The 21822-nt window shown below is 49.7% G+C and overlaps 7 protein-coding genes across 7 annotated transcripts; 2 read left to right on the top strand and 5 right to left on the bottom strand.

Moving 5' to 3' along the window:
- Positions 1–1103: 1103 nt before the first annotated feature.
- On the bottom strand, positions 1104–1854 carry J4E87_010084 (uncharacterized protein; the record flags this gene model as incomplete). Its single annotated transcript, XM_049381658.1, has 2 exons — positions 1104–1679; positions 1732–1854. The coding sequence occupies 2 exons, from the start codon at positions 1852–1854 to the stop codon at positions 1104–1106; spliced, it is 699 nt and encodes a 232-aa protein (XP_049228654.1).
- A 559-nt stretch (positions 1855–2413) lies between these two features.
- J4E87_010083 (uncharacterized protein) lies at positions 2414–4671 on the bottom strand (the record flags this gene model as incomplete). Its single annotated transcript, XM_049381657.1, has 2 exons — positions 2414–4539; positions 4623–4671. 2 exons carry the CDS (start codon positions 4669–4671, stop codon positions 2414–2416), a joined length of 2175 nt encoding a protein of 724 aa, XP_049228653.1.
- Positions 4672–5018: 347 nt separating this feature from the next.
- On the bottom strand, positions 5019–6369 carry JIP5 (WD repeat-containing protein jip5; the record flags this gene model as incomplete). Its single annotated transcript, XM_049381656.1, has 2 exons — positions 5019–5931; positions 5981–6369. 2 exons carry the CDS (start codon positions 6367–6369, stop codon positions 5019–5021), a joined length of 1302 nt encoding a protein of 433 aa, XP_049228652.1.
- A 762-nt stretch (positions 6370–7131) lies between these two features.
- J4E87_010081 (uncharacterized protein) lies at positions 7132–8238 on the top strand (the record flags this gene model as incomplete). Its single annotated transcript, XM_049381655.1, has 1 exon — positions 7132–8238. The coding sequence occupies one exon, from the start codon at positions 7132–7134 to the stop codon at positions 8236–8238; it is 1107 nt and encodes a 368-aa protein (XP_049228651.1).
- A 2288-nt stretch (positions 8239–10526) lies between these two features.
- Positions 10527–11875, bottom strand: J4E87_010080 (uncharacterized protein; the record flags this gene model as incomplete). Its single annotated transcript, XM_049381654.1, has 4 exons — positions 10527–11020; positions 11068–11414; positions 11565–11674; positions 11726–11875. The coding sequence occupies 4 exons, from the start codon at positions 11873–11875 to the stop codon at positions 10527–10529; spliced, it is 1101 nt and encodes a 366-aa protein (XP_049228650.1).
- A 3849-nt stretch (positions 11876–15724) lies between these two features.
- J4E87_010079 (uncharacterized protein) lies at positions 15725–16666 on the bottom strand (the record flags this gene model as incomplete). The annotated part of the gene is made up of 1 exon (XM_049381653.1): positions 15725–16666. The coding sequence occupies one exon, from the start codon at positions 16664–16666 to the stop codon at positions 15725–15727; it is 942 nt and encodes a 313-aa protein (XP_049228649.1).
- A 524-nt stretch (positions 16667–17190) lies between these two features.
- Positions 17191–18462, top strand: J4E87_010078 (uncharacterized protein; the record flags this gene model as incomplete). Its single annotated transcript, XM_049381652.1, has 1 exon — positions 17191–18462. One exon carries the CDS (start codon positions 17191–17193, stop codon positions 18460–18462), a length of 1272 nt encoding a protein of 423 aa, XP_049228648.1.
- Positions 18463–21822: the final 3360 nt, after the last annotated feature.

The raw sequence follows: 21822 nt of genomic DNA, 5'->3' as shown, positions 1-21822 counted from the left end.
TTGTACAATTCTGTAAAACATAGAATAGTTTTTGTAGCTAATAAGCAGTAAAGTAAGTTAGAAGGCTAATAATAGCTATAAGCAAGTTAAGAGACTTAAGAGAATATATTTTAATACTAAAATGTATAATAATATAGAATAGAAATATAATATAGCTTTTCTAGTGCGTTTAAGTAGATTTTCTTTTAATTAGATATCTTTTTATATTATATTTTTTAATAATATTATCTTACACTTTTTAGTAAGTATATAAGTATATAATAAACTTATAAAGGCTCTTAAAGAGCTATACAGAAAAAAAGAAAAAGAAAGAAGTAGTCTAAAAGATATAGAATAGAGCAGGGTACTTTTAGAAGCTATACGCTAACAGCTTATATAACGTAAAATAGATAAGCCTCTAATTACCTTATTATATAGAACAGGGCTTAGCATTATATACCTATTATACGTACGACAATAGCTAAACAGGCCCCTAGTCGCTGCGTTAAACCCGTAGTCAGCTTATTACTATATGCGCCATTCTACACATACTTAAAAACATTTGTCTCCTCTCACCCCTCACACTACCTAGTACAAAACACCCGTCGCAGCCATTGACGTCAACAAGTCAAATAGACACCGCGCAAGCCACGTGCCATCGCATCACCAACATCAACGACATCATCCCTTGAAGCAGGTCTACAAAGCTAACCTCTTGCTCCCGAGAGACAAGGAAGTACTGGAAGGGCTTCCGACATATCCCGCAATACCTCAACGTCATTGTTCCCTTCAACTAGCTCCCCGCTGTGCCTACCGCAGGCACGGGTAGGAAGTACAAGTCAAGGGCCATTGCGACCCCCAAGAACAGCGACTTCGATATCGCTGTCGGACTTCTCGACTGAGATGTTGAGTATGTAGGCGGCTATGAAGATGTCGTCATTTTCGCCGACTAAGGATTGGGTAGGATAAGGTTGGACTAGAAGAGTACTGAGTATGGGGAATGGAACGGCAGCGACACTAGATAATCTGCTTATAACAGAAGGCACTTCACTTTGAAATCAACATGTTCTTATTCTAGACCGTTTGCGCATCAACGCGACTATCCTCTCCTATCCGCGCATTGCTTAGCACTTGAACACCGCCGGTCCAGGACTAGTATACGTCTTGCTCCCAGTGTAAAGATTGTAAAGAATGCCCGCATCATTCTGCTTATACGCGCCGGGGAAAGAAACCGTCGCGGGCGTCTTACTCGCCTCACCCCCCGTAACATTAATCTGCGCACACTCCATATAAAACTGCGCGCCCATACTGCTACTCGCGCTATGCAGCGCAATCAGCTCTCCCCTCAAAAGATACTGTCCGGGAGCAATGCACTTTGGAATCGTAATAGTCTGAACACCTTTATTGGCGATAAGACGATCAACACCCCATTTCGAGCCGTCGAACGCGTCTTCAGCGATCTTGAACCAGCCGCCGCCGACGCCGGAGTCGGTTTTGGCGTCGCTGACTTTCTTCATGTAGGCCATTACGGGGCCTTTGTGGGAGGAGTCGATTACGTCGCTGGGCCCGGAGGTGAGGGTGTGGCGCCAGGTTAGGGTGGCGGTGGAGCCGGCTTGGAGGGTTATGACTGTGGAGGTTTTGGCGGTGGGGTTGGGGCCGCCGTTGCAGACTATGTCGTTGGTGGAGACGTCGTTGATGGGCTAGGGGATGTTAGATGGGGGGAGGGATTAATTGGAGGTGTGGGATGCGTACGCCGTCGTAGGAGGGGACGCGGACACCATCTCCTACTGCGCCACCGTTGACGCTGACGAAGATTGTGTGGGCGGATGCTGAGCTGGCTGCAGCAGCAAGGACGATCGGGGTGGAGAACTTCATTATGATGGTTGATGTTGCTTCGAGTGGAGGTGCTTGATGTTTCAACGTTGCTGTAGCCGGGGTACTTATAAACAATGTCTTCGCCCTGACGTTCAAGATCTGAACCCAGACCCAAGGTTTACATATATTGCATGCTTGGTGATATCACATACACGGTCCCAGATGCGAACAAGCCTACATCCTGCACCCCAGGTGAACGGAGCATTTCCTTCGCGTCCACCAACCGCATCGCGCGCCGCTGCGGCAAAGGCCTGAAACCGCAACGCTATACCAGCCAAAACCCGGATGAGAAAGGCCGTGTCGCTGGAGTTGCCACGCGATTATATTAAGCAATGTAGAGCGTGTGTCGAATGTTCTTAGAAGTCCTAAGCGAGGTTGTCTTTAGCCAATGGCTTAGCCGTGTGTAAATTGAAGGCGCCAAGCCCCCCGAGGATAGAGTGCCGCCCCATATAAAGAGGCTTGCTTGTGACCTGGTTGACATGTCGGCGCTAGTAGAAAAGTGCCGACCGGATCGTGATCGATGGTCGATTATCGGGAAGATGGACCGCCTAGGATGCGCTCAAGCAAGCGTGATGTCTTGAAGCTCAATGTCTTCCTTGACCAACACTTCGCCCTTCATAATACCATGGACGTAAGCTTCACCAAGCAGCTCAAATTTCTCGGCAACTCCTTCGACTTGCTGCTTCCTGATCACAAAAGGTACACATGCCCTATCGAAGACAGCGAGCTCATCACCGACTTGCGCACCCCTCGGCACTAATGCAAAGTAGCCCTTCTCAGTTACAGCAAAGCGGCGCATCTTCAACGCGGCCCGGTACGCCGTTTGCAAGTCTTCCAGGGTCTTTGCCGGCTTCCTGGTCTTGAGACTGTCGAGATTGAAGTGACCCTTCTGCCGCCGCTGGCTCATAGTCTGACCAGGTAGGTATAGGGACTTGCCTGTCGTGGCATCTAGGATGAGCCCGAATACCTCGCTGTGGTCTGCATCTGGTGGCGCAACGCCAGAGCCATCGCGTCCCGCCAGTAGTGTGTGTAGAAAGGCGTCGTATGTTGAACTACCTTGTAAAAGGTATGTGTGTGTTCGACCAGCGCCCATGACAAGCTCGGCGTAAGATGCTAAATCACGATTGCCCCGTTGTGGATTGTCGATATCAAGAAAGGGATCCTCACTGACACTGCCTAGAATGGCAATGGTGTCGAATGCTTTACCGCTCAGTGTGATCTCTTGCTTATCTTCGCTCACGATAGCCTTGGGTGGCTGCGCGCCGGTGACGGGCCTACCACCCGCGCAGTATACAGCCCAAGATCTTGTCGAATAGCCAAATACGTCCGTTACGCGTGGGGTGCTCCAGTCTGGGACCCAAGACGGCTGGAGCGGGTGTTCGTGATCGACACAGCTTAACAGTTCGTAAATGCGATCAGGTACTTCCGTCAGACAGGCCTCGTGATAGACCGCTCTCGCAGGAACATCGGGATTGTAGTCGGGTACGATATCGGCATCTGCTATACCCAGCACACCGTAAATCTTGTCTTTGGGGTTTGTCGCCTGCGCATAACGTGTAGAAACCAGAATGGTTAGTAATGCTTCTTTCGTAACGATTGTCAGGCCATGTACGCGCTCTGCCTGAACAGAGTTCACCACATCAGCACCATGCGGCGGCAATGCTTTGACATCTGCTTTCGTTGTGTACTTCTCATCCAGCTCAGCGTTACCAGTCAGCCAGCTGAGCACATGCGTTTCTGCCAGGTCATGACACCACGCAGCAAAGTCATCCCAGCACACCTCAACCTTGCCGCATTTGACGAATAGATGTCTCGAAAGCACGGCTTCCTGTATGGTCCACAGTCTGCCGAACCAGGGGCGGCGCAGGACTTGACGAACAGCCCACCACGCTCGATCAAGGCTAGGTGGAAAATCCAGCCTCTCAAAGTCCGCTGGCGTCACTTGCGCATCCGTCCCTTGTAACCGCACAAAAACAGTCTCCATCAGATCGAACGCAAGAGCTGAGTCCTCTTCACCGTCATCACCAAGCCATATGAGCGTGTTTGTAGCATGTGTGTAGACCAAGCCCATCAACGGGATCTGCTGCACCTTCTCCGCGATGTCGGGCTGATTGATGCAAATTTGATCCGTCCACAAGACAACACTATGCTCAGTCGATCTCAAGTGGTTCAAAGCACCTGCCAAGCTTGCGGAGATATTCAACTGTCCATGTTCAAAGGAGATGGTATCCTCGAAGATTGGTGGGCCCCAGACGTAGCTGAGGGCTGTGTACCACACCGGCTTGCCTGTAGCGAGTGAAACGGCATGATTGGTGTGCCGGGTGTAAGTCAAAGTCCTTCTACTGGTGTTTGCTGGATTGTCGAAGGGCTGTGTATATTGCTCCTCTCTTGCGGGATGCGAAAAGTCGATGCTGACAACGTGTAGAGTGCCTCGCAGCGGACTTCCGGGCTCGCCAGGATGCAGCTCCAAGACGCGGATTTCGCCTTCTCCAAGAGGCTGGTAGAGCTGTGATGGTGGTTCATGCGGTAAGTCGCCACGCTGGCTCCTCTTTTGCGCCACGAAATCCTGGATGTGACTTTGAGCGATCTCATCGAGCTGCCCATCTACGCCGCCAGGCCCTTCAAAGCTAGCAGCCTGGAAGATGGATGTTTTGGAAAGCGCAGAGAAGAAGCAGTTGCAGTCATCTGCCCCACGAGGTTAGTAAGCGATATCGGCGGTATGAGCTGGGGTGGAAGCACTGCACCTAGCGCGTTCGTCGCGCATGGACACGTCGAGGCATGCTCGATATGCTGGTACGATTTCTGAGAATGAGCCATGGTGTTGTGGTGTTGCTGGTGTGAGAAAGGGAGTGAGGTGGCAGTTTCAGCAGGTACGACATTTGGGACTAGACCCGACTGGGAGTGGGGGCAATTGCGACAGAGGCAGGAGCTGGTGACAACAAGCGTATGAGAATTAGTAATTCTTGTCTATTACTGTGCCGGCGTTAATGAAGTGCTATTAAGACATGTGATGGCTGCTTCGCGTACCTTTGTAGCGCTACCAATGAAGTCGAAGTTTCTACCTTGCTTCAACTATGCGTCCGCTGCATGCTCACGACGAGCTGCTTCCCAGGATGAGGACAGTCAGCATTCAGCTGAACAACCAGTCACCACATATTGCCGCTTCAATCCAGTCCTAAGAACTGCGTGATGCCATGGCCCTTGGCTTGTCCGCCCTTGCCCTTCTTTCTCCTCTTGCGCTTCTGCTTGGGCTCATCGTCCTCACTGCTGTCGTCCATGTCCTTATCGCTATCGTCGCTGTCCTCGCTTTCGTGATCTCGCTTGCCGTTAGTGGTCTCCTCGTCGTCTTCGTCCACGTCCTGCCAGGTCTGCTCGCCCCAGACCTTGACGGTCTTTCCACCACTGCTGATCATGCGGCCGGTGACGTCGAAACCCAGACCAATGACACTCTCCTTGGCCAGCTCGTCGTGCTTGAGCTCTGCGACAACCTTATTCGGGCCGAGCTTGGCAAAGCGAATGTCTCCGTTGCCCAGGCCTACGGCGATGTGCTTTCCGCCAGGTCCAACGCCGTCTGGTACGACAGTGAGGGAGTCGAGGCTCTCGCCGCCTCCCTTAGAGCGGTCGACGATGATGCGTTCGTCTTGGTCGTCCCAGACTCCGCGCTCCCAGAGTGTGAGAACACCATCGCCTGCACCAACGATGACCTTCTCGCCTACGCTTGAGCCCTTCTTTGGTAGACCAGTCACGATGCACGAACTGAGCAACTCTTCTTCCTGGTCCTCACTCCGGACCATGACGCCTCTCCGCAGATCCGTGACGGCCAGTGTGCTTCCTCCCGTTGTGACCCATTGCTTGGCCCAGCCGCTGGTACTCGCTTGCGTGGGCGGTAGAGGTGTGAGGGAGGAGACGTAGTCGTCGTGGGGGCGGTGTGTGTTTTCGGGCTTTAGGGAGACCTTTTCGCCGCCCTTGAGGTTCCGAATGTCGTAGATGTGCAGTGAGCCCGAGTCGGTGGTGAGGATGAGGGATTGCGGTGAGAGACCGTAGACGAGGGTAGGCGCGTCGATGCCGCCATTCGCGCTGTCGGTGTCAGTATTGCTCACGTGATATCCATGTCTCTTGTGCTTACGGATCTAGCGGTACACAAATCTTCGCAGTGACCTGGCCCGTCATGCAGTCTGCGACCTTGACCATGCCATCTGTGCCTGCCGAGTAAAGCGACGTGCCATCGACGCTGTATCCGAGTGTCCGACAGCTTCCCTTGTGTCGCCGTGTGTCCCAGAGCTTGTCTATGGTGCCAAAGCCCTTTTCGGAAGCTATCGTCTCGTCATTGTCGTCGTCGTCGCTTGCGCCCGAGGGCAGCCTGTACGTCTGCACGTGGCCGCTAGCCAAGCCGACGGATATGATAGGCTCCTCTGGATGGATCGCCTGCACAAAGATATCGTGCTCCACCGGGAGCGCGCACAAGTTCTCGAACATCTTGGGTCTAAAGATGATGCGGGAGTTGGTGGAATGCATTTCGCGACAGCTACAACTGGAATTTTTGTGGAGCCGCGGCTCAGCTCTTGCAGGGCAGGTGCAGCCGACGGCCTTGGCAGGTACACACGCACAAGGCGGGCTTTCACCTTCCTGCGAGACTCCAACACCGCCTGCACTTGCGCGCAGTTCCTTCACACTGAACTCCACTCGAAGTTCTTCCTCCAACGTGATCACAATGCTTCACAGATTCACTCGGAGCTGGTTGGAGAGAACATGGGTAAACTCCTGACCAGGTCGTTGAACAACAGCATATTTTTTTATTCCAATTTCTACAAAGTCTATCGTTTCCACATGTCCCACACTCCAATTGTCCATATCATCCGAAGGAAGTTGGGCGGCACCGTAAACCGGGTCTACGGACCACAAGTGCGTCCCTCGCAGCATCGTGAACTTCTTGAACGAATATTCCCTTCCAATCACGGCCATGCCATACGACACGCTTCTTCCCCACCGGGGTTTTGATCTTCATTGCCCCATCATAACTAGTCCTTGGCCAGCGACGCGACAGGAAGGTCAACGTTCGTCGCCATGCGTTATACCTCGTCCGGCAATGCAGCCGAATCACGTTTGTTAATGATTGGCTGTCAGCATCATCACCATCTGCAACAATGTCCGCCGCTGTACAATCGGAGCAAAGACGCCCGACATCATGTACGTCTTAAAGAGAAGCCGGGAACCGTCGTTCATCCGAACAGCAGGCGTTGGATTTATCTCCAGTAATTTAATATCTAATCTGCCATCATGCTCGCGTCATCGCTTCTTTACGGTCTTCTAACGGCCGCATCCTCAGTCAGCGCATACCACCACGCAAAGTCCATCAACTACACCGTCGTAACCGGTATCTTCCAACAAGACGAGCCCTCCACCGACCCCTCGACCTTCAACTTCCTAACCAGCAACTTCGGTCTAATCAACCGAACCTACCCCAGCGATTCTTCCTGCCCAGACCGCAAGCACTCAACCCAATGGCAGCGGCTCGCCCACTACATCTCCACCCTAAACAAAAAGGCACCGCGCAATGAGCGCTACACCCTCTTCTTCATGGGCCGCCACGGCGAAGGCTTCCACAACGCCGCAGAATCCTACTTCGGCACTCCGGCGTGGAACTGCTACTGGTCTGAACTCGACGGCAACGGCACCGTTACCTGGGCAGATGCACAGCTCACCATCGACGGCATCGAGCAAGCGAAAGTAGTAAACAAGTTCTGGAGCCACCTCATCAAAGACGAGAAGATCACCCCGCCTGAGACTTTTTACACCAGCCCCCTGTACCGCTGTCTCGATACCGCGAAGATCACTTTCGAAGGCGTCAAGCTGCCGAAAAAGAACCCCTTTGTGCCTGTTGTCAAGGAATTCCTGCGCGAGGGTATTAGCGCGCATACATGCGATCGCCGCCACAGCAAGTCCTTTATCAAGAAGAACTTCCCTGGCTTCAAGTTCGAAAAGGGTTTCGCAGAAGAAGACCCGTACTGGACTGAGCTCTTCGCTGAGCCGCGCGCAAACCAAGATGCTCGTTCCAAGGCTGTACTCGATGATATCCTCAGCAATGATGATAGTACCTACATCTCCATCTCCTCGCATTCCGGCGAGATTGGAAGTTTGCTTCGTGGTATGTCACCGTCTTTTCAATGTCGTTCCGACATCTTTGTACTAACGAACCCCCCAGTTCTTGGCCATCGCGAATTCCGTCTTTCGACTGGCGCTGCTATCCCGGTTTTGGTCAAGGCATCGACGCTCAATGCTCCTCCGTCTGCTACTACGACGCTGCCGTACACACCGCAGAAGACGTGCGCGGCGCCGCCTGCTATCCGCGACTCGAGCTGCAATGACTGCTCGTGCTGCACTTGAGCGCATTGTTTAGTTCCGGATGTAGACTGAAATAGCTGTAAATTCCGATATTTACTCCACGATCTCAGCCACCAGATTCCAAGCTCTTGCACCCGTGTTCCAGAACGCCCTCTTTCCCAACGTTAACCCAGATTCATCTCGTTTCCCTGCCGTGTCCTCATCTTCAAATCTTGGCTTTCACGTCCTTATGAGTAATCATGCCCATTCGTGGAAACACGGAGAGAGTTAACTTGTGAATCTCACCACACCTGGGCATATGCCGCACGTCACCGGTGTCAACTCCGCTTGAACACGGGGTAAATCTGCATAGCGCACCGTGTAAACATGTCACTTCCACACATGTCACTCGCTCATCTCTATCCCGACTTCCTAGCGGCGTCATGCACGATCACCTCCCTAACCTACGTACTAACCTACCTAACCTCGTTCTCAACGGCTGGGCTACCCAGCCACCGAACTCTATTACTCTATGCTCCTCTCACCCTTCGGCATGTCACAGACTCACAGATGATTAATCCTGCCCGATTGGCTGGCTGCTTTCCATCGACCCCGTCGGCGTTCGTTGTTCCCTGCGTACATCTAGTTCGTTATTCATCTAATTCGTCATCGCAGTTTCACTTGCCACCTCCAGCCTTGGATACACTACCAACTTTCAGCACGCAGGTTACGCACTACCTAGGTACAGTAACACCCTTCTTCCCTGCACGCCTGCCCAACCCTCCTGAACATCACCACGCGCATCACACCACACCATCGGACCTTTTCATCTAGTCCAGCTGCACCTCAGACGCTGAGGATGATCTTAGCGATGATCTTAAAGAGCTAGGTGGGCTAGGCAAACTAGGTCCCGCGTTGAGGCCAGACTGGCGGGTGGTACACTAGCAGTCATGATCGCTGTGAATCGGGCCTTTTCGGACTTTCGCGCTTGAGGACCTTTGCGCTTGAGGGCTTTCGGACTTTCGGGGTCTGGGCGGGCTACTGTAGTAGTAGTAGTGGTAATGGTAGTGGTAGTGGCAAGGTAGTGTTAGGGAAGGGTGATAATTGATAGGTCAATCGAGACGGAACGGTAGGAACCGCGGTTCGTGATTTGAAGGGTTGTTTTGTGGAGACTTTGTAGATGGACGGTTGGGAGGCGTGGTGCGACGGTCACCGGTCGGGTAGTGTTCGGCGGAGTGTCCTTTCAACTTTGGTTGCGATGGAGATAGACATGGACATGCCGATGGGGGAGTTGGTGGCGGAGGGAGGATGGGATGGGATGGGTAAGTGATACAGCATTGCGAAGATCATTGCGAAGGTGATGCCGGTACATGGCGTGATGGTGAGACGACAGTGGCGGTCAGAAGAATGTCTGGCGGTGTCATACAATCATAGTGAGGAACAATGGCGCTGCATGTAAGCTTACTTCCCCTCCCCTGCTGAAGTGGTCTGAGGCTCTGCGGCAGTTGTGGACTTTGTAACGACAAACCTATAACCATGTGTTCTTTTTGAAAACAAGTCAACCTTAGTGTTTTGAGACAAAAAAGCTAGCCTGGAGGTAGCGCATCGCGATATCTTTTTCGTCGTCATGGCATCTAGATAGTCAACGTCAAGCAGACTACCCGGGCCGCAAATGGATGTCGCAACATGCGTAGAATAATCTTAGTGTTTCTTATTAAGTACATTACTAGTATATACAGGGGTATTTAAAAATGTCATGTCGCTCTTTCTCTTTGCTAATGTACAGGGATGGGGGTATACAAAGATAAAAGGCCGTGAGCCGTGATGCGGCAGTTGGTGTCGTCGCTTCCCTGCCGTGGTATATATCCGAGTCAAGTAAAGACCCAGACTCGAGCCGCTGTGGGGCGGTGTGCTTCCAGACGAACCCAGAGAGTCAGACGAACCTGGCCTTTTTTTTCTCGCAGTGCTCGGTAACTGCGATTGCCGAGGCAGGTCGTTCGCATACTTTTTTCGGGTTCACGATGGGCTTTTTTCGTGGTGGAGTGCGGCTGTGGGGTTTGCTTCTTCGCGCACGTGGGAGGACCGTGGTGGTGGGACCGGGGCGCTTGGATATATCTGTGTCGTTGACGATGTCGACCATGGTTACGACCGTGAGTGTGTGAACGCCTTCACCACCGTTGTTTGGAGACGGCATTGAGGTCATTTCGTTCACGGTACTCCGTTTCAGCTGGACCCGAAGCAAAGAGGAACTTGCCGACGCGGCAAATATCTCCTCCGCAACGTAGGGCACATCGCATGTCTTCGTGATGACAAATGGAAAATGTTGAAAGTGGGTATATTGCTGAAACTCATCATCTGTAAGGCGCAGACAAAACCGATCCCCGCTCTTCATCCGTGATGTAAAATGACTTGGAGACCATAATGCCGTTCTGGAAGTGATCCTCTTCCGCACTGCTCCTCGCGCTCTTGATCCTCAAACTCCTTTGACTATCGTTGTCGGAGTTGTCTACACGCGTGCTTTTCTTTGAGTTTGGTGGTGCCTTTCCGCCGTACCATTTGTTCGAATTCGAAACAGGTTCGTCGTCGGAAGTGCGAGTTTGTACGGTGGCGGAGAGTTTGTACATGTCGGGACGGAGCTTGTCGGCTTTGGAGTTTCCAGCGGCATTGCCGGGTAAGGGGGCAGACATGCCGTATGCGGACGGACGGTAGGCTCCAGTTGGGCGTGTAGAGAGACCGAGCTTGTGCATGGCGATGAAGAATAATGGGCGGAGTGTTGCAAGGCTACCGGCAGTGATGGCGAGACCTTGTTCAACGGACGACCAGATGGCGATGTCAAGTGTGGACCCTGACAGCATTAGTACCTATTGAATAAGCGGCGGTAGGAAGACTTACAGAGGAAGTCAGGAGAGTTGAAGTAGTGAACGAAAGGCATGCGCGCGATGACCGCAGCACTTGCGATGCAACCCATGGTGATCAACGGGATCAAAGCAACCTTGGTCCTCCTCTTCAACTGCAAGTGCCACACCAAGAATCCCGGAATGATAGCGAAGGTAAAGTCGGTGATGATGCTGAAGATACTGTAGACGTAGCCGAGAGCGGTGATGACTGTGTTGTCGACGCACTTTCCTTCTTGCGAAGTGCGGTCCCACATGTATGAGATTGGGTAGCACTGGAAGAGACAGACGAAGAAGAAAGTGCCTCCAGCGATGATCGAGACGCACATGGCACTGTAGATGATCCTGGTACACTTGGTCAACGTTGTCACAGGTCCAGTTCGTTTGATTGCCTACCATGTATGCAGTTTTCGAATACTAATCCGCAGGAGAAGAAACCCAATGGACAGCTTCGAACAGATCATGGAGATGGAGTAGAACAGATAGCAAAAGTACCACGCGTGCTTCGCATTTTGAACACCCTCGATGGGCAGGTCACGATGATGTTTTCCGGTTCCATAGTGTATGCCGATGCAAGACGATGTGGTGTAAGAAATGAAGAAGAGCTGAGGACCTAGTCAGATCGGGACCCGGTTATCGTATTAATATACACTTACAGTTGCGAGAACCATCAAATAGTCATCTCGGCCAAATGCCTTGACCATACAGAGGCGAACATATATCCTCAAGCAACAAGCCAGAACAGCAGTGGTGACGAAGGCGATATTGACTGCGAGCAGCTCGGGGCCTCTGTTGGGAATAGCCATTGTGATGTGGTATATTGACGAAGCAGTGGACACTCATACAGCGAGGAGGAGCCCCAGAATGAGCACACCGTTCGGTCGGTAATGGGGGGGCTCAGGATCTTTTACGCAGCTAGACACTTGACCGAATAAGCAGGGTGGAGACTATAGAAGACACCGCATAATGGGTGCCGCCACGAGTGAAGTGGGTCTGCGGGCGGGCTCCCAGGACTCGTTCCAGGGTCTGGTCCGTTTCAAGGAGCGACCATTACCAACAGGGTCGTTGTCCCGCGGAGCTCGGACACGGGACTATGGATTTGGCGAAGTCGTTCATGCGTTGACAGGGCACACGGGGACGCGTAGAAGCTGACGGCAGTAGTGTTGACTGCCGCAAACGAAATTGTTCATTGAACTCAAATAGGGACATGACGGAGGGGATAGGAGATCAGCGTACACATGTGCAGCAGCTGGGCAGCCTCGTGTTCATCGCTGACTTGTACCTCGCATAGGCTGGGACGCCACCATGGCTGGAAGGCAGCTCGCAGTAGCGAAACTCAAAAGCGCGGCTTGGGGAACGGCAGTGGTTGTTCTGTCCTGCTTTTGGCGGTGCCTAGATGCGTCCCGCTCGAAGGAGTTTCGCGATGTTCACCGGCCACGTGAAGGCTAGCCGAGAAGGGGATTAGTCACCGAAAATCTCGCAAGGGCTGCGTCTTCCGTGCCTTCCGCTTCCCAGCTAGCTCCGACGCCCACTGACAGCCAAAGAGTCAACACTCAACCTCACAGACTCCTCGGAGCTCCCACTTGCTGCCGCTGATCGGCTGCATCATCGCGCAGTATCTCTTTAACCGTTGGTTTCAGTTATTCTACGCTGACTGCCGGTTCTCTCGATGAGGAAGTGCTCTGCACCTCTAAAGACGGGAACTTGTAACCGCTAGCCGGGCGGTTCCTGAACCTGCGTGGAGCCCCACTGAAGGTTTGCGAGAGCGAGAGTCCGCCGACACCGCCAGCCATTCCACGATGATAGATTCATTGTACTGTGGCTTTTGACGTTCAATTGTATAACTCAAGACTGTCGCCAGATTACTCAGGTGCCTCGGCTCCTTCCCATTGAGTCTGCAGGGTTTCACGAGTATCTAGTGCGCGGACTGACTCGTCGTCGCGGGCATCGGCACTTGCTGTAGGCACTGAAGAACCTGGATCTAGCTCAGGACTTGCATCATCGCCAACGCTACTATCGTCCCCTAGATGCAGAGTCCGTCGCACGAACAACCATAGTTCGCGACTGAAACCCGGACTTGGGATCTGATATACAACAACGGCTAGTCGTCCGAACGCCTGTCAATTGCCTGTCCGACGACGTCTGCTTCAATATTTCGACAAACAGGCATCGGGATTGCGTGCCAACGCGGGTAACGCTGGATGGCAGGCCGATGAGTCTCGCAGGCACCATCCTAGCGATCAGAATTCCATATGTGGGCCCCGAATCCACAGAACAATGGCGACATGAGCGTCGCATGCATCAGGGTAGCACAGCACTTCCAAATTCCTGGAAACAACTCCGCAACCGTTTATCTCCCGATGCCACGCCCGTCCGGTCCTCTCGAAGCCAGTGGTCTCAGCTCAACGTTCTTCCCGTTTGGTAAGTTCGTCTCAAACTGCCGAGGAACGCTCACCAAGGCCTCCCAACGAAGGTTTAGGCGTCCGGCGGAGCAGACTCCTGGGGAAAAATTCCGGCTTCCAAAGTGGCGACCGTGTATTGGAGTTCGGAGAGTAAAACGGTGTTCCCCTGCGAGTGCGACGAAGAACTCTTCGTACCCTTGGCCTGTTGAACCCACCGTCGAGCCGCCCCATCGCCGCATTCGTGCAACCCTTGCAGTCGGGAGCAACGATCCTATGGTTGACTGGGTTGAGTGAAAATCTTGAACATTTCTGGACGACGCTCGCAAGGTTCAGTCATGGCAACAAACTTTGGTTAAAATGTGAGTCGGTACCTGCTCTGGTAACGGACGAACTTGCGGTTCTGGTGTCTAGTTCGCGCTTATGTCCGACGTCCTGGTATCCGTATATGCGATGGCGGCCGTTATGCTTCAAACCAGGGAACTCGTTGGATGTTTGCTAGAGGCCTAACAACCGAAGCAGGCAGGTAATGTACTGCAACAAACGTTATCAAGATACTGGAATAATGGCGACATTCAACATGCGGACATACTGGAGGCCTTGCCGTCGCCTAGTCCGAATGCGATTTCTGATGCAGCTGCCACGGCTGCTAAATCAGGAGGCGAATATCACAACCCGAACAAGACACGGCAACCCATCATCAAATGAACTGCCGATCTTGTAAGCTGTACCAGAACGAGGTATCCATACACACGCGAACAAATGGTCTACACAAGAAGCATAACATGAACATCATCACCCTCCAATCCAAGTCCACCCACTCCGAAGGGGATCGGGCTGCACTGTTGCATTGCTGTTACGGCTGAACAACAGTGAGCTATTACCTTCTTTGCGGACCGGTTATTGACATGTGCCCACCAAGATCACCACATTGCTTTTCCGGCACATCCTCACTTTCTTATCTCCAGATAGCACAACACACAAGCATCCGCTTCTTGGAGTAGTAAGTCCATGCGACAACCTCCATGATTGCTTCTTCGCATCCTCCGCCCTCCTTTTCCCAAGATAAGCAATTTGCTTTTTTCTTATGCATGCATGCGAATGCATATCACGCATATGTACATAGCATGCGCCAATGCGGCACAGTCTCGGGCGCACATCAAGGCACGACGACGCGCCCGCCCACTCACCAACACGAAGGCCCCCGGAAAATCCTAGCGGCTACGTCCCGCAGCCGCCCCAATCACGTCGCCAGACAATTCTCCGCATTGCACCGCCGAAGGAATGCCGTGTGGGTGACAGCGGCTGTGGCGTAGGTGTTTCCCTTTGGTGGATTGAGATTACGCAACCGCTGGAGGACGGCTGTGCCACGGGTAGTATGTTTCGTGCGGGGTGGAGACTTTGCGGCGTGGTTGAGAGGGTTTGTATATGAAGAAGTGAGTGCGAGGTACGGCGCACGCTGTGTGCTACATACCATATCACAGACATCTTCGGACCGAGTATCACTCAACACTTCAAACGAACGCACTGCGAGACCGGCTTACAGCGACACGTCAACTTGCGACTACACGCGCATCAACACGGCAGACCATGAAGACCGTTCTCTCAATCGCAGGCCTCATCGCCTTTACAGCCGCCTCCCCACTACCCTCGCCTGAACACTCAGAAGCCCTACCCCTCGTTACCCTCTCCCTCATCGGCTCACCCTCACACTACACACTCGGCTCATCCCAAAACCCACAAATATCCACATCAACATCCAACAACGCATGGTCGATACACATACCCATCGATGTCTCCCTCGATCTAAGCACACGACCGGAACACGTCCAGGCCATCGAGATACTTGGAGTAGAGAAGGGCATGGATCTGCAGGGAGGGGCAGTAGAGAGGGATGATGCGGATGTGGTGTGTAAAGCGAGTTTGGGGTGGGGGAGTGAAGGGGTGGTTGTGAGGATGGGTGGGGAGAGGGTTTTGGTTGATGGGGGGAAGGTGGGGAGGGTTACTGGGGTGGGGTGTTGGAAGGAGAGGGTATAAACTATATGTGCTTGAAAGTCCTCACAAGCAAAATATGGAGGAAAGTGGCATGTGGCTTTATTCATTGCGGTGGCGTTTGATATTCACATCCGCCTCGGAGCGTGTACGTTGCTTCCGCTTTGTCTTCTACAGGCAGTCTTATAGCCTGATAATATAATCCCTTCCAAATGTTCTGTCGACCTACCTCGCACACATGAACATCATCACAATCCTCAATTACTACGCCCTATAACTCCGCATCAGCCTATCCACAATACTAACCCCCACCTGCTCCTCCTCACTCATCTTCCCCTCACCCACCCCCTCCCCATCTACCTTCTCAGCCACAAACCCCTCCTTCCGCATAATCCCCTCCATCATCCTAATCCCCCTCAACTCCTGCAGTGGCGGAATATTCTCCACACCCTCGGGATCTATCGCGTCGAAATCTACACCATTGCTAGGCTTAACCGCACCCTCAATCTCATACAGCGCATCCGGTGTAACAACAAAATCACACTGTACCTCTCCCTTCCTCGTCGGAGATACTGTTACCTTCTCCACACCCAGCGCCGCCTCATCAACGACCTGACAGTCATGCGCAAGCGCCACAACAGGCGTCGAAGGGTGTAAAACACCTAGGTCCGATAACAGCGCATATTGTATCTCGAATAGATTATGCCCTTCCCAGATCGTTACGCCCTGCGCGTTGAACACCAGACCGCCCGTTACGCATAGGTCTACCCGGAGCACTTCATCCCGCATCTGCGCCAGCGACACCGAACGCCCTATCCCAGGTTTCTCCATGCCGTCTAGACACGCCGCGATTTCGTATTTTTCCTCACGTATCCGGCCGGGATGCAACAGCACAAATCCCCTGCGCAGTCGGTATGTAGCGACGAGCACCTTCTTCCCGTCTTTCAGGGCCCGGTATCGTAGTTGCTCGAGGCTGTTGTCGGGGGTGATGAGGATTACGGCGGCGGACTTGTAGCATGGTAGTGAGACGAGACGGTCGATGGCGGAAGAGGAGCCCCGGAAGTCGGGGGTGAAGGACATGTAGTCGTGGTTGAAGCGCGCGTCGGGGTGGGCGTGTTGGAGGAGGGTGCGGTAGACGTGGGCCCAGATGAGCTTGCGGGTGGAGTCGTCATCGGCATCGGCATCGGGGGGATGAGGGAAGGTCATTGGGAGACGGGGAAGCGAGTGACGGGTGGCTGGAAGCCTGGGTGGATGGGATGCTGTGGGAGCGGAAGGCGGCGTGGTGGACTGTATGCGCCGTGCCGCGCACTCCATCGATGGTGGATATGGCGGGGGATTCTTTGTTTGGGCTGACTAACCGGGCCGCATCGTCATTTTGCGTCCTCCTCCTCCCTCATCTCAACCTACAAAAACCGTATGATCTATAAAGGCACGCCAGTATCATCCTTCACGATGTACAGAAGTCGCGTCGCGAAGGCATTGGCAGGATCCCGGCTTCACCCGCCCCCGCGTCATTGGGGTAGACTTCCCGCGTCGGCATGCGCTAAATCGGCTACATGATTAGGCCCGTCATATTACCGAAGAGTCACATATCTCGAGGCCAAGACGCGTGCATGCAAGATTTGAGTAGTATAGCTAATCTTCTAGGCATATATTAAATGGCAGCCTCGATGGACAAACATGACGAAATCGAGATGGGGACAGCGGCGACACCATCAAGCCGGTCGTCTATGGAAGGCAACAAAGGAACGATACCAGAAGAGCGCATTACAGAAGCAACGAATATGGATTCAATCAACACTGGACCACCAATTCTCGAGTCCCAAAAATTTAGTGAGCCCCTCGAAGCTCACACATCCGACACAAGAGAAGGGAACAAATCAACCGTCAAGAAGAAGTCACCCAAACGCGCAAAAGCCCTCTCAGTCCTAAAATGGTTCATCAAAGACCAATGGTTCCTCCTCGCCATGTCCTCCGTCGTCCTCCTCTCCTCCCAAGTCCAAGTCCCCGCCACGCAGCAACGCACAAAACGAACCGTAATCACCTACCTCGCCGTATCCGTCATCTTCTTCATCAACGGCTGTACCCTAGACACGCGGGTCATGCTCACCAACTACATGCGCTGGAAACTACACATCTTCGTGCAACTCCAATGCTACCTCGTCTGTTCCGCAGCCACCTTCGCCATCGTCAGCCTGTGTGCCCGGGACCCCGATTTCATGGACCCGTGGCTCTTGATCGGGTTTCTCTTCGTTGGGAGTGCCCCGACGACGATGTCTAGTAATGTTGTCATGACGCGGCAAGCCCACGGCAACGCAGCCCTCACAGTCGTGCAATCGGTAATCGGGCAGTTTTTGTGTCCCTTCCTCACACCGATAATCCTGCAAATGTACCTCTCAACCGGATCCTGGTATAGCAAAGTCCTGCAACGGGGATCAGGCTACGCGGGTATATACCAGCGCGTTTTCATGCAACTCGGCCTCTCGCTCTTCCTGCCCATGCTGCTCGGGCAAATCGTCCAACGCCTCTTCCCCGCGCCCACAAAAAAGGTGTTCTTCGAGTGGAAGTTGCTGAAACTCTCCTCCATCGCCCTCCTAACAATGGTATGGCAGACCTTCGACCAAGCCTTCTCCTCGGGCGCCTTCTCAGCCGTCAAACCCTCCAATATCATCTTCATCGTCTTCATCACCATTGCGCTCTACTTCATCTGGCTGGCTATCTGCTTCGTCGCTGCCACTATGTGGCTCCCGAAGAAAGATGTGATTGCTTGTTGTTATTGCTGTCCGGCCAAGGCGCTGGCGATGGTGGTCCCGCTTACGAGCGTTATGTATATTAATATTGATCCCGTGGATCAGAGTAAGATGCAGATTCCGGCGATTATTTTTCAGGCGTTTCAGGTGGCGATTGGCGGGATTATGACGATTGGGTTTCGGAGGTGGGTTAGGGGGGAGGAGGAGAGGGAGGAGGCGGAGAAGAATGTTGAGGCAGGAGGGTCGAGATGAGAATGGAAAAGTGAGTCTGGTCGATGCTTTTGATGGATGAAGGTATCTATACTATGCGCGAGCATCCCTCTCTTTCCTAGTTGTTATCTGTGGCATCTCATGACTTTTCGCATCCACCATCGCTTGGTCTTCTCCGCTCAGCCATCATCCTCACTTCCTGTACCTGTAAAACAGTTCCGCCATGTTGTATATAGTAATCCTCAACGCCGATAATGCACATGCCACCCAACCCACCCAACCCCATCAGCCCTGTTCCTGTTTAAGTAATGCAGCAGCATCCATTCGGAATCTGTCTTCATCAGCCTTATCCCCATCCTCATCGTTGGTCTTCAATCGTTAATACATACGCATTTGCATATCCCAAGAAACCCGTCGCAGGGACACTCGATGCAGGAAACCGCTGCGGTAGTTCCATCTGCATTCCTGATCTCTTTGACGGATCGATTGAGACTGACCTGTTTTGGTGATTAGTCCGTGATGTCTTAAAATAGGATGAGTTGACGTACTGCAGCGGGCGATGCGAGCGCAACTGACGCAGCAACAACCGCGATGATAGCTGAGAGCTTCATGATGTTTCGAGAATACGATACAAGTGCCGAACGAATGATTGAGCGAGATTCCTCAAATGCGACGAAAGAGTCCCGAAAGCTAGGTATTTGATCGACACAAACAACAGCGAAAAGAAGCAAGTAACACAACCGAAGAAAACAAACCAGCGCGTTCTTAAGCAGCAATTACTTCTGCCCATCAAATCAACTAATCTCGCACCCTAGCCCGCGCTTAGTTCGGTTCCCAAACTTTACTACTGCCCTCATCAATCTTCCATATTGCCGTACGACACATAATCCGGTTCCCCGCGTGCCCGCCCTCGTGGCAGAAAACCACGAAGATTAATCTATCTATGTCGCGCTTGGTCGTGGGAACTGGGGCGTGGCTCGCGTAACAAGACGGTACCAGGCGAGAAAACCTTGGAAAGGCAACACGTGGACCTCCCACTGCAAGCGGCAAGCGGCAGGAACGGAACATATTCTCGACAAGCGCATCGCAACATAATTTATCTATACCACCTTCCCTCCTTCCTCATTGGCGCAGCGCAGAAATATCCCTACATTAGAGAGAAAAGTCATAATATATGCAGGGCCGCAAAAGCTGGCGGAGGCGGAGTCTAGATCGAGACTTGCGACCGCTCTCGCGAATGCCAATATGCATCCCAGGTGCCATTTACCATTTACCCGGGAATTTGGAACAGGCTCAGGTGCCGACAGATAGCCAAAACCCCCTTTGTGTTGTTTTGCGGCGAGGGCCATGTTGTGGCACGAGGCGGCGGTCCCGAAGACCTGTTTTGCGTATCCTTTGTTCTGTGAGATGTGGCATCGGCAGGATGCAGGCCATCTGACCAAGGGCATGCCGAGACATGGCATGCCAAGCCCACTAGGGAGAATCAATTCTAGATCAATTCTAGATTAATTCTTAATTCTTCCTTAACTAATCTAACTTTAACTTAATATAACTTCTTTAATATTATTAAGTAGAAATCTAAATCTTAAGTAGTAATACTTATAGCTTAAAGAGCTACTAATTCTAAAAAAGTAAAAACTATTACTAGTACTTTAAAAAATATATAACTAAATCTTTTACTTACTTTTAAAAGTATAGTATTAAGTAAGCTAAAGCTTAAAGTTTTAGTACTACTATTTTTAAAATAGTTAAAGCTTTTAAATTTTTTTAGCTTATAAAGTAGCTATTCTAATATTTTATAAAAAGATTATAATACTAAATACTTTATAAAAGAATTATAATTTAATTATATACACTTATTAGCTTATAACTAATAAAGTAATATATTTTAAAGCTTTATAGTTAGAATATATATACTAAAATCTTAGTAAAAGTGTACTTTTTTTATTTTTTATATTTATATAATAATAATATTTAAAACTCTAAAGATTAAAGATATAAGTAGCTTATATTTAATACTAAATACTATATTACTATATTAATATATACTTCTAAATAATTTATAAGTTTTCTAAGTAATTATAAGTTTATATAAAACTAATCTCTTACTAGTTATATTACTTTACTTATAAAAAAGCTCTACTAAGTTACTTTATTATTACTATATTAATTACTTTTTATATAACTATATTACTATTTTAAAAATTTTATAAGCTACTTTATATTTACTAAAAGAAAAACTATTAAAAAAACTATTTTAAAGGCTATTTTAGTAGCTATAAAATAAAATATTATTTATAATATAATATTTAATATTTTAGATACTCTAAAAAGTGTTTTAAAATATATAAAAAGCTACTTTATTAATACTATTAAAGCTTTTATTAAAACTTCTATTAAAGCTTTTATTACTACTATTTTATATATATATTTACTTAGAGTAAAGCTATTAATTATCTCTCTTATTAGTCTTACTATTAAGAAACTTTTTATTACTAATATATATAAGTTCTTCTACTAATTTAAGCTTATTATTAATATAGATTAGATTAATTTTATTACTATAAATATACTAAAAGTCTAAGCTATTTATATTTATACTTTTATATATAAACTAGTACTAACTATAAAACTTTTCTTTAAGCTTATTTATAATACTATAGTTTTATAAATTAGTACTATAAAAAGAATTCTTAGTTAGTTTAATAAAAAATTAAATAAAGATAAAAAAATATTTATAAATAGTTTTTTAAGTATTATAGTAGAGTAATTAGAAGTATCTCTATTAGAATAGGTACTTAATATAGTTAATTATATTATATATATATATATCTAGTTATTATTCTTATCTAAACGCTATTTAGACCTAGCTTTCTTTAGTGCACTAACTCTTAAGCCTAATAGCTATTTAGTCTATTATTATATTACTAGTTTTACTACTATATCTCTTCTATACTTAAGAAGAAGGCTTTCTTTTCTTCTTAAGTATAAAAGAGAGAATAGCTCTTAGACATTCTTTTCTACCTATTATATTACTAGATTCTATCTACTTAATCTAAATATACTATACGCTAAACTTTTACTTAGAAATTTAAATATAAAATCTTTTTAGACTATTTCTATTCTAGTATATCTTTCTCTATTACTTTTCTTATTTTAATTTAATTTCTTTTACTAGCCTATAGCCTCTTCTTCTATTTCTCTAGTATACTCTAAACTTTATCTTAATTACTTTTAATATTAGTAGCTAATAATCTCTTAAGCTTAGATTTATATTCTTTTTAAGTTTAATCTTTACTTTTCTATAGCGCTTACTTATTTAGCGCTTAACTTTCTATAATATTAGCTTTTTCTCTAATAGATATTCTATTATCTTTAGTATATTACTAGTATATTTATAAA

This window comes from Alternaria ethzedia (genome assembly GCF_023757985.1).
Source record: "Alternaria ethzedia strain BMP 0044 chromosome Unknown scaffold_42, whole genome shotgun sequence".
Classification (NCBI taxonomy): domain Eukaryota; kingdom Fungi; phylum Ascomycota; class Dothideomycetes; order Pleosporales; family Pleosporaceae; genus Alternaria; species Alternaria ethzedia.
Note: the sequence above shows the minus strand (reverse complement) of the source record. Positions and strands in the feature narration are given on the sequence as shown.